A 16,104-nucleotide genomic window follows, 5' to 3' on the forward strand; every position below is an offset into this window, starting at 1 on the left:
GGGAACACCACCCTTCGGGCTACTAGCTGTCACCCAAAACACACTATACGGGGGGTCCCGGTGGGTGAATTCACCAGGGCCCGCAGGAATTGTTCGAGGGGGTCTTGGCTTGGGGAGGAGTTTGTAACGGTAGGGACCAGATTGAAAGAGAGGGGGTACCCCAATTGGATGATCAACAGAGCACAGGTCAGAGCCAATTCTAAAAGCAGAGATCTTTTGCTTAGAAATACGGGTGACTCGGATGCCAATTTAGGGGTTTCAAAACCCACTTTTGTTACAACATACAGTGAGGAATATGACAAGATTGTGTCTATCGTTAGGAAGTATCTCCCAGTATTGGAGGGTGATGAGGACCTACGTTGTGTTTTGCAACAGGGGGTACGCTTTGCAAGTAGGCGTGCTCCCACTTTGGCACAAACATTGTCTCCTAGTCTGTATGAGTCCCGAACCAGGTCTTCTACCTGGCTGAATGTGTTGGGCTCATACGGATGTGGAGTGAGAACATGTCACTATTGCAGGGTCCACACTCGAACTCGAGTTGCTACGTCAACATCGAACGGACGCAGTTTCCCCATTAGGCAATTCGTTAATTGCGGGACGTCGAACGTGGTGTATCTCATTACCTGTGGGACTTGTGCCCTGCAGTATGTGGGATGCACCACGAGACCGTTACGTGCTAGGATAGGGGAACATTACTGCGGTCCCGCTTGGCTTAGCTCCAACGTTTCCAATGTGGCGAAGCATTTTCGCCAGGTCCACCAAGGTGACATGTCCTCTTTTTCCTTCCATGGCTTGGAGAGAATTTTTCCTGCACGGAGAGGGGGGGACACAACTAAACGGCTCAAGAGCCGGGAGGCTTTGTGGATTTTCAGAATGGGCACGAGACTCCCAAAGGGTATGAACTCCCGCTGGGATCTGGCGCTTCTAACCTAGTGCATATTCCCTCTACATATGCTGCTCCTTGATGGTTTTAATTGTACAAATCACATTTTCTATATAGTTTTATAGGTTTTATTATGTATATATTTTTTCTACATTTATATACTGGTGTGGGATTTGATTGGAATTTTGTACGTTATGCCTCTAGGCCTCCCGTTTTAATTCAACACCTAGCTTTGAACAATTAGTATGTTGTCTTATTTTACTTTTCTTTTTAGGTGTTGTACTTCATATTGTACATATCCCCCCCCTGTGTGTGGGGCTGGGGGTGTTTCCCTGGACATTGTCTAGGGAGCCACCCACTCCACCGAAGGAGGGTATATAGGAGGCCTTTTGTGTTATTTGCACTCTAGCTATGAATAAGGACCAGTAGGTCCGAAACATGTCAGCTGGTGATATGTGTTGACCTTTGGATACGTCCACAAATAAAATATAGGATCTTAGGAGCATTGTGCGGACCATTTTCGTCTTCAAGTATTTCCATAGTTACATTGTAATACACAGGGTGACTTTTTCCTAAAGTCAGCAGCTCCATTCTGCTGAAAAAGTCGCCCTGTGTAATACAATGTAACTATGGAAAGATGGATATTATTTTAAAGCTCTCTTTCTCCTCTTTCTGGCGACACCTAAATCTTCGCCCTACGCCTTTTAGTTTTCTCTATTTTGGCGATCTAAATCGCAGCCGCTGCAATTTCAATCGCGAAAATAGCGAAAACTAAAAGGCGTAGGGCGGTGATTTATATATCCTTGGAAAGAGGAGAAAGAGAGCTTTAAAATGATATGCATCTTTCCATAGTGTTTGCACTGCTCGAAGTCCCTTTAACCCATAAACTAAGCCTAACCCTAACCAACGCCAAAGTGGCCCTGAGACTCACCCTAATCTTTAGGTGTCCAATGGCCAGATCACACAGAACTGAAGTAAATGGCATCTCTACAGATCACTCAAATAAGGGCCAAACTTTGAGGGATTTCTAAACTTAGTTTAATAATGTTTCTTTTCAGATACCACTTTTTGGTGTACAACGCTTCTGTCTTATTCTGGCAAACGGTACGTCCATTTTTGAAGCCTGGTAGTCGCCATCGCCTTGTTAATAGTCTCACTGCTGTTGTGAAGTCTTTGGGTGAAATTGATGATGCAGACAAGGAATGGAGAGCTGACTTGATGTTGTAAGTATTTTTAGCTGTCTGATTTCCTTTATTTAGTTGTTGTTATGCCGGCATTATTCATGCTTTTGTCTTACTAGGGAGTTGTTGAATTGTTTGCTGGATGCCCAGAAAATGAAGGAAGCTACAGAATGTGCCTCGATGGCTGGCGAATTCATCAAAGCAAACGTCCCTCACAAATGCCCTCTTCTATTTTCTAAAATGGTAATTTCAAAAAAGTAGCTTTTTTTTATTGCTTTCATGTTTGAAATGTCTGAATTTTTGTAATTATAAGTCTTGAAGAAGAACTCTACTTTGGTAAATGGAAAGGATAGGCTTGCTGACTATTCCGGGTTATCGCTACGGGGAGAGGGACCTCACAGCGGCAGACATAACTTGACATGTGGCTTTACAAAAATCGCTGGTGGATTGGTACTGATTCAAGCCCTTGTATTCACAGTTGTGTTTTTGTACTGTTCTGAGTCCCAGAAATACCAGTATGATTATCGTTCTTATAAGCAAGAAGTTTTGAATCAGAATGATACCTTTATTGGTATGAGGTTGATGATATTTAATGCCATAATTCTTTTTCAGCCTAGACAAATATTGCATTCATTCTGCTTGCAGTTTACATTTGAACTCAGAATTTACGATGTCTCCACACTAATCTAAGTCTCAGTTATGTGAGGATTGATTAAACAAAGGGTCTTATCTATTTGTCATAAAGCAGCTAACATCCTCTCAAGACCCTACTTGAATGTCCTGTTTTAGTTAAAGGGAACCAGAGACGAAGACTTCCTAAAAAATGAAAAAAGATTTTATACATATCTGGGGCCTCCTCCAGCCCTATCCGTGTGGATCGCTCCCAGGCCGCCGTCCTCCGCTGACTGCAGGGCCGGCGCTACCATTAAGGCAAAGGAGGCAGCTGCCCCAGGGCCCCAGAGCTTGTAGGGGCCCCCAGTGGCTACAAGTGGAAAAAACATTTTTTCAAATCGGCCTTATAGTGTTTGAGAAAATCGATTTTAAAGTTTCAAAGGAAAAAAAAAATACACATTTAAAAACCTGCCGACTTTAATGGTTAATAGCAAATCCACCTTACATGCTAGAAACCCCAAATTTGCAGGATATGTTAAGGAGATCATTAGGAATAAGAGGAAAAAACAATTTTTCAAAAAGACCTTATAGTTTTTGAGAAAATCGATTTTAAAGTTTCGAAGGAAAAAAGTATACTTTTAAATGCGGTAAATGTCACTTTTAGTAGCAAACCTAACGGTAGTGTAATTTTACATGCATTAAACGAAAGCGCAATAAATTTCCTGACGGGGTTTCCAGGGGGTCTATACGCAGCCGCAGCGCTTTGGCCAGGGATCGCTATACAGCCGCAATATGGCTGTATGAAGATCCCTGGAATTTTTTCCTATTTTCCCCCCAAAAAATGTAATGTTTAGAGTGTGGGAATTTTTTTTTTTTAAATTATGTGGGGTCCCCCCTCCTGAAACTTTTTAACCCCTTGTCCCCCATGCAGGCTGGGATAGCCAGAATGTGGAGCTCCGACCGATTGGGACTTCACACCCTGTTATACCAGCTGCAAAAAAGGTCCCCTAATGCCGATTTTTGTTCTGGGGTATATGTTGGGGGGCCCCCCAGGTTTATTTTGCCCTGGGGCCCCATTGTTGCTTAAACCGGCCCTGGCTGACTGTATCGCCAGAACCGGGTCCCGTCACTTCTGCCGGACGCGACCAGTTTTCCGCATGCGCAAAGGCTCCGGCTCTTTACGCACGCGCCTGCGCAGTATAGAGGCGCACTGCGCTTGCGTTGCGGATCGCTCAAACAGCCTTATCAGTCCACCGACAACGCGTACACACGCGCTACTGTCGCCTGAAATTCCGCCCAGCGGGAGGGTCTGACGAACCCGCCGTAGGCGGCTGTAGTGCGTGTGTACGCACCTTTATTCTCTTAAGTTAGTCAATAAATGGGATCATCCTGATTGAAAACTGTTTGCTTTTACTGATGGCTAACCCAGTACAATACTCTACTGCTGATTAAGTTCTTATTAGAATACCCAATTTTTTCTGTTACAGCATAGTGAATGTATATACGGTAAGTCCCAGAATTCCCTGGAGCAGGCTTACAGGTGTCCACAACCAACTGAATGTTAGAGGGTTGAGCAGTAAGCTCCAGGTCCAAGTCTTAGGTCTCTGATTTGATTATTTCCTGTTGCTCCTACTCCAGTGTAGTGAGGCTGAAAATGTGTTCCAGAAATGTCTTTTTTTCCCTGCAGCCTTCAATGCTGTCCACGTTTTCTCAGTGAACTTTTACCTCTACAAATACTTTTCACGTCTTCTTTGGCCGGCCTCCTTTTCAAGAGCTTTGTAGGTTCAAAATGAGACTTCACTGATTTTTTAGTAAAATCATGGTTGATATCATTGCAATGGTTTTACGTCTGATCCCTGGAGTTCTACTTTAAACTATGTGTAGTAACATGCCTTCTAATTATTTATGTAAAGCATCTGTGTTCGTGTGACTAGTCAATTAGATCTGTACATGCAAAGTGCATTTAATGTTTGCTGTTTGTCTGGCATAAATAATGAATTGTTTTGTTGCATTAAGGTGCATCACAAATTAATTGACTCTGCTAAAGCGGCTAAAGAAACTAAAAGTTCAGCAAGTTTGTCAATCATCTATAAAGTTCAGAAGCTGAGATCGTAAGTATAATTTTTTTAACTAGGGAAATTAACCTTTTAGTTATTATGTCAGTTGCTAGGAGATGCAAAATAAAACATTGTAGGGGATGTTTAGGTGTCATTAGTGGCAGGTTAAAGTGAACCTCCAGACTAAAAATCTACTCAGCAGCACTGAAAAGGCTTGGTGTTTCTTTAACAGTTTCACAGCATCGGAATTTTGTTTTTCTTATAGAAGTCTCATTTTTAGCTTTTAAAACAGGGTGGGTAAGAGATTATATTACCTATTTATGTTAACCTCTTGAGGACTGCTGTGTTAAACCCCCCCTAAAGACCAGGCACATTTTCGTTAAATTGGCCACTGCAGCTTTAAGGCCAAGCTGCAGGACCGCAAAACACAGCACACAAGTGATTCCTCCTCCCTTTTCGTCTGATCGCCCCCCCAGTGTTTATTTGTTTATTTGTGTTTGTTTTTTTAAATAAAAACTGTAATTTTTTTACCCTTTTGTATACCCCCCTCCCCCCGCCGGCCAATCCCTGTGATCAGCTGTCATAGGCTTCAGCCTATGACAGCCGATCACCTCCGTGGCTCAGGCTGTCCCCAGTACAGCGCTGCTGCTGATCGCAGCGCTATACGGGTAATTAGACGGCGATTACGCCGTAACAGTCTCCCGAGCGGCGATAGCCGCTCGGAGACTGAGGAGGGGGCGGAGCTCCGCCCTCCGAGAATGAGGTGCGCACGATCTCATTCAAAACAGAGCCCCAGGGCTTTGCGCCAATTGGCGTTAGGCGGTCCTGGGGCTGCCGCCGCGGCCACGCCCATCGGCGTGACGCGGTCGGCAAAAGGTTAATTAACATAACTAATGTAACTTAATGACAGTGTTATTGTTTAGGCTGAAGTTCCTCTTTAAACATATGGTGAGTCCTTGCCATGGGCTCCTCAGGGCTGCTTCATACTTGGGCACTCTTCAGCTCTTTGCTGATCGTCGGCGGTCAGTAAAGCGCTGTTATGAATGTCTCCCTATGGGATCATTCCCACTGCAGCGTTTGCGACTTGCATAAATCACAAACGTGTGTATGCAGCTTTTTGGGGGCGATTGCGATGTGATTCTTGTTCTATTGAAAATTGATGCAAAATCGCTGCATTCGCAATTTGCAATCCAATCGTGAACCAGCCCTGTGCATGATTTGGACTTCCTTTCTGCTGAGCGTATACTACCACTTAAATTCACTTAAAATCTGTCTTCACTGATTGTTTCACGTTTCACTGATCATCATGTTTCACTGATTTGGGCACTTGTTTCCTTCTTAAAGAGAATCTGTATTCTAATATTCTTACAATAAAAAGCATACCATTCTATTCCTTATGTTCTCCTGGGCCCCTCTGTGCTGTTTCTGCCACTCTCTGCTGCAATCCTGGCTTGTAATGAACAGTTTTAGGCAGTGTTTACAAACAAATGACATGGCTTCTAACCAGAGTATCATAGGCTGTGAACAGCTATCTGGTGTGACTCATGCAGAGCTTGGAGAGGGTGTGTAAAGCTTCTGCCAATGACAAGCAGTGCTGCACATTCCACACATTCCAGCCTCAGCCCGACAGACACGACAGAGGAAAGGAGATAAGATTTATTACAGAGACAGTGCAAGTAGGAAAGGCTGCAGTAAGACAGACCACATTAGAACAGTAATAGGAACTTATAAGACAGAAGAAATAAGGCACAAAATGTTGTTACAGAGTCTCTTTAAAGAGGCTCTGAAGCCAGTGAGATAGCATTTGATTAGTGTAAAGCAGTTTACATAGTGCTAAAACGCCGCTATCCCGCGGCAAAATGAGGGGTCTTTACCCCCCAAATCCCCTCTGTAAATCTCGGGGGAGCTCTTCCTGAAGAGGCAGAGCTTAGCCCTGTAGCTCTGCCTCTCAGCGCGTCAATCCCAGCTGATTTCCGCCTCTCCCTGACCCTCTCAATCTGCCTTCACAGAGAGGGGCGGGGAGAGGCGGAGATCCGCTGGCAAATTGACGCGCATGGAGGAAGAGCTGCAGATCATAGCTCTGCCTCCATGAGCAGCAAAATCCACGACCAAGAAAGTCGTGGATTTTGCATGGGGGATTTGGGGGGTAAAGACCCCTCGTTTTGCCGCGGGGTAGTGGCGTTTTAGCACTATGTAAGGTGCTTTACACTAATCAAATGCTATCTCACTGGCTTCAGAGTCTCTTTAAATTGTTACAGTATTAACTGTGTTTTTTGTTTATTTTTTAAATATTTTTAATATTCTCTAAGGGCTCATTTTTATTAGTGCAGCGCATTAACCATGCGTCCGGGCAGCTCTGTGTTGCATGTTACTCCCCCGGGGGCACCGCTTGCGGTCCCATTCATTATAATTGATGGGATTGCGGCAGCAATCGCCCTAAAATGCAGGCAGCCATGCTCTGGGATTCAGTGGTGACTCGCAGTGCATGTATGGAAACATCAGACAGTACAGTCTATGCACTGCCTGATGTCCCTGTGATCATGTTTCCATAAGCGCGGCTAAAAGCGTGGATATGGAAACAAGCCCTAAGTGATTTAGATAGGTCTCTCACAGTTGCCCTGGAAATTAAGGCTCGTAATTAATGCCAATTGGGGAAGTCTCAGCCAAGAATCCTGCATTAGTAAGGAGCCTTTCGAGGTGTGTCGAAGTCACTTTAATGAAGTTAGTGGATGGGATGTCTGGACACCCTGGAAAGAAGAGACAGAACAAAAATCGGGAGCCCATATGGTGTAGTATGTCAGTAACACTGAAAACAATAAAATGATAAAAGGGCTACTTACAAAGGTGGGTTGCTGGGGCAACCGACCACAAGAAGCAGGTGGAGATAATGAACCCATCTCTACTCGTGTTGTCCCAGACTGGGACTGCCGGTGGTCACTTTTTCTTTAAAAGACAATAACGTCTTCAATCATGGTCTATTTTGAACCCTGCCCACAGCAGATGGGGGGGGGGGGGGGTGACTAAGCACAATGAGGGTAAAGCAGCTGCCAGGGTTTTTTTAAAACGGAGTTAAAAACAACAGGATTATTTACTGTTGTTTTTAACTCAGTTTTATAAAACCCCGGGCACTTCTTTACCCTCATTGTACTTTAATGAACTAGCAAGCTGGATTTGTAAGCAACAATCAGAGGTTCGAGTCTGCTGGTGTGACACAACAAAATGCTAAAGAGGGAAAACGCCAGGGGCTCCGTGGCACATACCTTGCATGACCACTAGAGGCCTCTAGTATTTGGCCTCAAGCATTTGTTACATCACACAGGCAACCCGGGACTTGGGTGTGAAGAGAGAGGAAGAAGAGAAAGACTGGAACCACACTACACTCAGGTGAGAGTAGCTTTATCGATCATCATAAAATCGAATACTGCAACTCCCAACCTGTTGCAGATGGACCCCCTCAGTAGCGTCTGGCGACCCAGTGCGTACACCTGCACATGTGCAGAAGCCGCCAACCTGGCTGCCAGCTGCTACAGAAGGGACAGCAGAAGGCCGGGTGAGAGTGGAACTGCGGCGAGGGACACAGACTTCTAGGGGCTGGAAGGAACCCCAGGTAAGTAAAGATGCATTTATTTTTTGAGCCTCATGTATCCTTTAAGTTTAAGGTGATTTTCCGCATGCTTGTTTCAGGTGTGTGATTCGGACACTACCAATGCATGGAAGATCAGCAAAACACCAGGCAACTGGTAGTGTTGAAAAGGAAATAAATATGGCAGACTCCATATCCCCAGGGATGGATTTACCATAAGGCACTGTAGGCACGTGCCTATAGGCGCCTGGTTGATGGAAAGGCGGCTCAATCCCCTCCCCTAGTGCCTCTCTCCTTCCTTATGCAGAGTCTCGAGTTGATCGTAAATTAGGCTGCCCACCCAGCTCTCAGCATTCCACTGATGAGATCTCCCTTCAGTAGGGGGCACCTCTAGCTGAGTGTACATCTGACTACCTAATGCTAAGTGACACCTGTATCTACCTATGATGGGTAAGGGAAGTAAGATAGAAGTGACATCTGGGCCAGCCAACACACTTGTGGTGAGCTTCAGTGGGGGTTTGTAGATTCATGGGGGGGTGAAGTATAGGGTGCCAGGACATCTGTGCCTATAGGCTCCTATGATGTAAATCCAAGCCTGCATATCCCTCCAAGTTCATGTGTCCTTTAAAGGCATTTATGAACATGTTTTGTTCCACCAGGTATCATTATAGGGATTTTGGCTGTAGTGAGAACAAAACTGTGTTCTAAACGGTTTCATATTTTGTCATTTAGGCAAATGGATAGCTCGCTGACCTCCAAGGACATCTTCACAAGCCTCAACGAAATCTATAACCTTCTAACCGGAGCAGAAGAACCTGCTCTGCCGTTACCCACCTCTGAAAGGTAGATTTTGAAACACTTCTCTGGTTCTTTACTGTATTTTGGTGCTGTAAAGATGTAAAATAATGAAAATGACCATTTAAGCAAAATGTAAATAAGAAGATCAATGCAAGGAACAGGACCCTCCGGCTGGGAACACACTAGGCGGTGCGTGAAAGGTTGCGTTTTGTTGCATATGCGTTTGTACATTTTTTTTCTCATAATGTAGTGCGTTTTGAGTGCGTTTGCGTTTCACACGTGTTTTGCCTGCGATTTATTGCGTTTGCGTTTCACACATGTGAATCGCAAGTGCGGTTTTGTGCGATTTTGTATGCGTTTCTGATATGCGTCTTATGCAATATTTTGGGAATGTGGCCAGTATAAAAGCATGCTCTTGCATCATTTCTCTTGTGGGTTGTGTAGGAGAGCTTAGAATTTTGTGGTTGTTGGAGTTTACATGTGTGTTTGAGATGCTTAGCCTGCACTTCAAAAATCAAACTCTGCTGTAAAAGTAGAAGCTTTCATTACATTACGGTTTCCACTACACGGATTCTTGATGCAGAAAAACGGGCTCCAATGAAGGCCTATGGGCCTGTTTCCACTAATGTGTTCATTGCATGGGAAACGGATGTATGATGCAGAAGTCTGCAACATGCCATCCATAATTTTTCTACATCAGAAAAATCGAGTTTAGGGCCTTTTCCCACTAGTTCTGCATCAGTTTTTCTGCATCCAGATTTCTGGATGTGGCTATTTATGGCCTGTTTGCACTACACGCGGATTCTGGATGCAGAAAAACTGACTCCAATGAATGCTTATGGGCCTGTTTCCACTAAACGCAATTTGCAGAGTTTTGCAGCATGCATCGTTTCCCATACAATGAACACATTAGTGGAGACAGGTCCAAATGCATTCATTGGAGTCAGTTTTTCTGCATTCGGAATCTGATGCAGAAATCTGCAACCTGCCATCCATACTTTTTTCTGCATCAGAAAAATCACGTTTAGTGGAAACCGGCCCATAGGCATTCATTGGAGTCAGTTTTTCTGCATCCAGAATACGCATGTAGTGGAAGCAGGGGCCACATCCAGAAATCTGGATCCAGGAAAACGGATGCAGAAGTAGTGTAAATAGGCCTTATATGATCAGCACATATTTTCAATGTCCTCTCTGACTTATCACTAGGAAGTCAACAGGTAGCGAAAATACATCATCAAACTTGGTTTTTATACAAAAAATGCATAAAAATGCAATAAAACGTGTGTGCGTTTTTAGATGCAATTTGGAAAAATATGCAGCAAGTTCTGCGTTTCAAAAACGCACATTGCAGAACGCAAAGAAATGAGTTTTTTCATGGGTTAAGGCAATGCTAACATTGATGCCTAGCGTGTTCCTACCCTCTCTGGGTTTCTTGCAGTGGCTGTTCTGACTGTGTTTTGATATTTATTTTAGTTCCTAAAGGTTTTTCTTAAAGCAGTATGAAACTCAGCATTTGATTTTTGCTGTAAAAGATTATTTACAGCATAAAATCTACTACCCCCCAAAAAATTACAAAAGCAAAAAGTCTGCACTTGTCCAAGGTTCCGATTCTTTATTTAGGACATATCCAATAATAACACATGCATCAAAAGGCTGACATGTTTCGAGCTATACTAGCTCTTAACCACTTAAGCCCAACTGGACAAATATATTTGTCCAGTGTTGTTGTGGAGAGTGTACCACCAGTTTGCTACTAAATGAGGCACATGTGGTATCATTTTAACCGTGACGAGTTGAGGAATCCATTTTGGTGTGTCTAAAACCCGTGAACCACGTCACATGAAAAATAGGTAGGGACAAACTCAATCAAATATAAAAAGTCATTTTCAGAAATATGATCAAACTTGGGAAAGTTTTAGCAACACTACAAGAGACATATGTGGTATCATTTTAACCGTGATAAGTAGTAGAATAGAGTTTAAAGAGTTTCAGGGTTGAGGCGCATGTCTCCTGTATTTTTTTTAGTCACAAACTGAATCAAAAGAAATTACATTTTTGCATATTCTGTACCAAAATAAAAGACTTGTAAATTGAAAACAATGTGACAGAATATGAAAGAAACAACATATATTGTTACCTTAGGAACCTGGCTTTTTAAATATGTATGCCATAAGGGTATATTACTATTATTTTTCAAAATAAGGCCTGTAATCATTGACAGTGTACAATGAGAAAGCAAAAAACAAAACAGAAAAAAGACACCTTTATTTCCAAATACAATATTCTCTCCATACATTGTGCTAGGAACATAATCTAAATGTTGCAATAACCAGGATGGATGAGCAAATAAAATTAGTGGGTTTAACTTATAGTCAACACTGTTTAATTTAAAGCTATAATGGATGTAAATGGAGAAATAGATTGTTTTTTTTTCATCTTTTTCCCTTATTTTCCCTTTAAAATGCATAGAAAATAAGGTGATTACTAAACAAAATGAACACACACTAAAAGCCGAATTTGTCCTGAAAAAAACAATATATAGATCATTTAGTTGTGATAAGGAGTAATAAAGTTATTGGCAAATGAATGGGAGCAGCGCCTATATGTGAAAATTGCTCTCGGGCTGAAGTGGTTAATCATAGCTGATCAAACAATGGTGAAGGCCCCCCATATACTGTATAGGGGGACGTCCATGCACCTGTCCCTCCAGATCCCTAGGACGATATGTGAAGGAAAAGGGGAAAGGAGGATACTCAAAATGAGAAATACCCCAAAACCATGGAAAAGAGACCCGAAATTGAGGAATCTCAAGTGATGAGCGACAGGTCCCATTTGGCATTTAAGCCCTGTGAGAACCTGGTGCCCAAGCGATGGATCCACATGGCTTCCCTCTTCAAATTATTCATATTATTGGATATGTCCTAAATAAAGAATCAGAACCTTGGACAAGTGCAGACTTTTTGCTTTTGTACTTCACGTGGGCCTTGCTGACCTGGTCGTGCACTGTCAGAAGGACTGGTGGGTTGCAGCGGGGTACACACTACTTTTTCCCCCCAAAAAATTGTAGCAGAACAGCATTCAAACAGTTATACACAGCACTTTGTTCTTCAGTAGAAAGGTCCTTGCTTCAGTGGGCAGCTTCTGGCCACAATCAAAGCGGTGATAACATTATATTTTGTTTGCATTCCTTTGTCAGATACATTTGGTAAGCATTAGCAAAGTGCAGAAACTGAGCTTTCTTTGCTTCTAGTTTTTGTGCAACTGAGAAGTGATCACTAGATAGATTTTAATATGTAACTACAGCAGCCATGCAATAAAATGCAATGGCAGATTTCACAGTAGATAAACTGTACTGTGTAATTTTAATTTGTAGACAGACAATATTAGCACAATGTATAGCACAAAAGCAAATATGATAACTGTATGGGTAATAAAAAGTAGGAAAACACTTTTTTATCGAATACTATGTCAGAGTTTTATCCCACTTAAAGGCAAAGTTTAAAGAGAACCCGAGGTGTGTTTAAAGAATGTTATCTGCATACAGAGGCTGGATCTGCCTATACAGCCCAGCCTCTGTTGCTATCCCAAACCCCACTAAGGTCCCACTGCACTCTGCAATCCCTCATAAATCACAGCCGTACTGTGAGGCTCTGTTTACATCTGTAGTGTCAGTCTCAGCTGCTCCCCCGCCTCCTGCATAGCTCCGGTCCCTGCCCCCCTCCCTTCCCTCCAATCAGCAGGGAGGGAAGGGGTGCAGGCGGGGACTGGAGTTCTGCAGGAGGCGGGGAGCGCAGCAGACTGACACTATAGAGATAAACACAACCAGCTCTGACAAGCTGTTTGTCAGCAGCATGGCTGTGATTTATGAGGGATTGCAGAGTGCAGGGGGACCTTAGGGGGGTTTGGGATAGAAACAGAGGCTGGGCTGTATAGGCAGATCCAGCCTCTGTATGCAGATAATATTCTTCAAACCCACCTCGGGTCCTCTTTAAAAGGAACCTGAAGCGAGAAAATTATTTAAAATAAGGACATGACATAGCTGCAAATGAATATCACATACAAACCTCACTGTCAGTTCCTCTCAGAAGCTCACCATTTTCTTCTTACAGTGATCCCTTCTAGTTCTGACAATATTTTGTCAGAACTGAAATATACCAGTTGCTGTCAGTTATATATCAACAGCTGTCAGTTACAACTGAATGTGCAAGGTAATGTCCATGTTTCCCTATGGATCAAGTGGGTGATATTACAGTTTAACAGTGTGCTGACCAGGAAGCTGTTAGGGGGTAATGGCCATTTTTAAAATAGAGGAATGGAGAAATCCATTGATCACAGTGGACAAATGGGACGCAGGAGAGGAGAGATTGAGTAGTAGACTAATCAGGAGGTAAGTATGACCTGTGTATGGAAATTTTGACTTTTTATTTTCAGTTCAGGTTCTCCTTAACCACCCTGGCGTTCTGATTAAATCGCCAGGGTGGCTGCGGGAGGGTTTTTTTTAAATAAAAAAAAAACTATTTCATGCAGCCAACTGAAAGTTGGCTGCATGAAAGCCCACTAGAGGGCGCTCCGGAGGCGTTCTTCCGATCGCCTCCGGCGCCCATAATAAACAAGGAAGGCCGCAATGAGCGGCCTTCCTTGTTTTGCTTACATCGTCGCCATAGCGACGAGCGGAGTGACGTCATGGACGTCAGCCGACGTCCTGACGTCAGCCGCCTCCGATCCAGCCCTTAGCGCTGGCCGGAACTGTTTGTTCCGGCTACGCTGGGCTCGGGCGGCTGGGGGGACCCTCTTTCGCCGCTGCACGCGGCGGATCGCCGCGCTGCAGCGGCGATCAGGCAGCACACGCGGCTGGCAAAGTGCCGGCTGCGTGTGCTGCTTTTTATTTCATTAAAATCGGCCCAGCAGGGCCTGAGCGGCAGCCGCTGGCGGTGTTGGACGAGCTGAGCTCGTCCAGACCGCTCAGCTGGTTAAGTATAACACTCTGCAGAAAAACAACCCATGCTGGGGAAAGAAATCTATACATCATGGACTAAATATATTAACGAGTTTAAAGTCAAGCAGTAAAGAAAATGTAAAGCAAATCAAAGGGTGCTCAGGGTACATGGAGGGATTAATTTGGACAGTAGTAATATAGACACATGTGCCAGCTATGTATATATACGTTAAATCCTTACCAAGAGCTTTAAGTTCAATCAAAATGAAGCCTGTATTGCAGCCCAGATTGTGATTTTCCTGAATAGGATTGGCTGTAGAGGATATAGATTAAAGATTCGCTTACAGACATTACACTGTGCAGCTAATCCAATCACAAATAATCTTCTCAGATGACAGATATGTAATGTCTATAGAAGTCCTAACAGAGCAGAGCATTGAGCCAAATGGATTAAAAAGATCACCCTAATCCTTGACTCTCAGCTGGTTACTTTGGCATACATGCAGAAAGGGGGCCTCGATATTTGGGTGCCTGAAATATCGGCTAGTAGATTATCGGTAAATTTACTGATATTCAATTATTATGAATGCAAATGACAATAGTAAAACTTCGGTTCCGATATTTTGCTACAGCTAATCCTAACCTTATTCTCACACAGATCCTTCCCTCTACCTATATCTAAGTCTAAACGACCCCCCACCCCTGCCGATTCCTAACCCTAACCACTGCCTGGCCGATGCCTAACCCTAACTAGCCCCCCCACCCCCGATGCCTAACCCTAACTGACCCCCCAGCCCATGCCTAACTGTAACCCCCCATGCCTAGCTTTAAAACCCCCTCCCTCACACCTAATCTTAACCCCCCACACACATGCCTAACCCTAATCACCCCTCCTATGCCTAGCCACACTCCCTCCGATGCCTAACCTTAAAATCCCCTCCCTCACGCCTAACCTTAAATCCTCCCCCTCCCATTAACATCTAACCTCTACCACCCCCACCCGCCATGCCACAAACCCACTGAAAACAATTCTAAATATAATTTAAAGAAAAATCTGCTAAATATCCTTTATAGAAAACTCTAAATATCGTTTACAGCATAGTGAGGGTCCCCAGCACCCATATTTCCTTCTATAAACAATATTCGTATGGGCACCTATGGCGGCACCTAAACATCCACGGCTCACCGGCGCCCAATTTTCCTGCTTCCGTTTACTGTGACCATATTGAGCCAGCTGTCTTCCCCAATCTCAGCCTGTGAATTCCTTACAAACTCCACTCATTATTCCCATACCATTTATTTGACTTCACTGTTGTCCGTGTTGGTTTAGCAACTGCCGAATCAAATTACTCTTTACTCGCTCAAGAAAACCCGATTCTGCATCTACTACGACAGCAGTATCCTTGTGTCCTGAAAGCCCATTTCTCCTAATGCTTGTAGTAATTTTGAGGACTAACATACTGGAACTTGTTACAGAGCCAGATTAGAGCTGCATTTGTTATATGAAGGAGATAAACTAACGGCGCCCCAAAGTGTGTGGAAAAAAATCCTTCAGTAAGTGAGGTAAATAGACCTTGGGACACTTATTGACCAAGGAAGCTATTTACTGCCTGCAAGATTTAATTTGCCAAGCAAAAATACTGCAAGTGATGTTTCCATAGCAACCCCTCTAATGAAGGAACAGAGTCTGAAACACTAAAACTTAGTAGTAATTACTGTACCTTATGCGGCACAGTTTAATATATGTTTCCCTAAGAAGGTATATAGTACAGTTATCCTATAAATGCCCTTATTGAATTTCAGTCATTCTGTCTAATGTAGGGAATTGATATTTGTATGGAATTTACTGAAGCACTTTATTTTATGTTGGCTTCTTATTTCTTCTAGACTGTAACTCTTAATCTTGGAATTGTTCTGTTTGTTTACAGAATTCCTCTGCTGATTGAGCTTGCTCGTCTGTCGCTGGAATTAAGATGCAATCAGCTTGTGGTCGCGTGCCTCAATGATTTGAAGTCTGCAAATATCACTGTATGTTTCCGTGTTTTGTTGCATTG

The 16,104-nt window shown here is 43.5% G+C and overlaps 1 protein-coding gene across 5 annotated transcripts in view; it reads left to right on the forward strand.

Moving 5' to 3' along the window:
* The window catches only part of CFAP46 (cilia and flagella associated protein 46), a 287,892-nt gene that overhangs the window by 41,845 nt on the left and 229,943 nt on the right, over window positions 1–16,104 (forward strand). For all 5 annotated transcript variants that reach the window (XM_068256846.1, XM_068256850.1, XM_068256848.1 and 2 more), the window contains exons 6-10: window positions 1,942–2,106; window positions 2,184–2,307; window positions 4,693–4,787; window positions 9,049–9,159; window positions 15,979–16,078. In XM_068256846.1, the coding sequence (XP_068112947.1) occupies window positions 1,942–2,106; window positions 2,184–2,307; window positions 4,693–4,787; window positions 9,049–9,159; window positions 15,979–16,078 (595 nt within the window). The remainder of the gene's footprint in view (window positions 1–1,941; window positions 2,107–2,183; window positions 2,308–4,692; window positions 4,788–9,048; window positions 9,160–15,978; window positions 16,079–16,104) is intronic.

Source organism: Hyperolius riggenbachi, chromosome 10, assembly GCF_040937935.1.
Source record: "Hyperolius riggenbachi isolate aHypRig1 chromosome 10, aHypRig1.pri, whole genome shotgun sequence".
In the NCBI taxonomy this organism is placed as follows: domain Eukaryota; kingdom Metazoa; phylum Chordata; class Amphibia; order Anura; family Hyperoliidae; genus Hyperolius; species Hyperolius riggenbachi.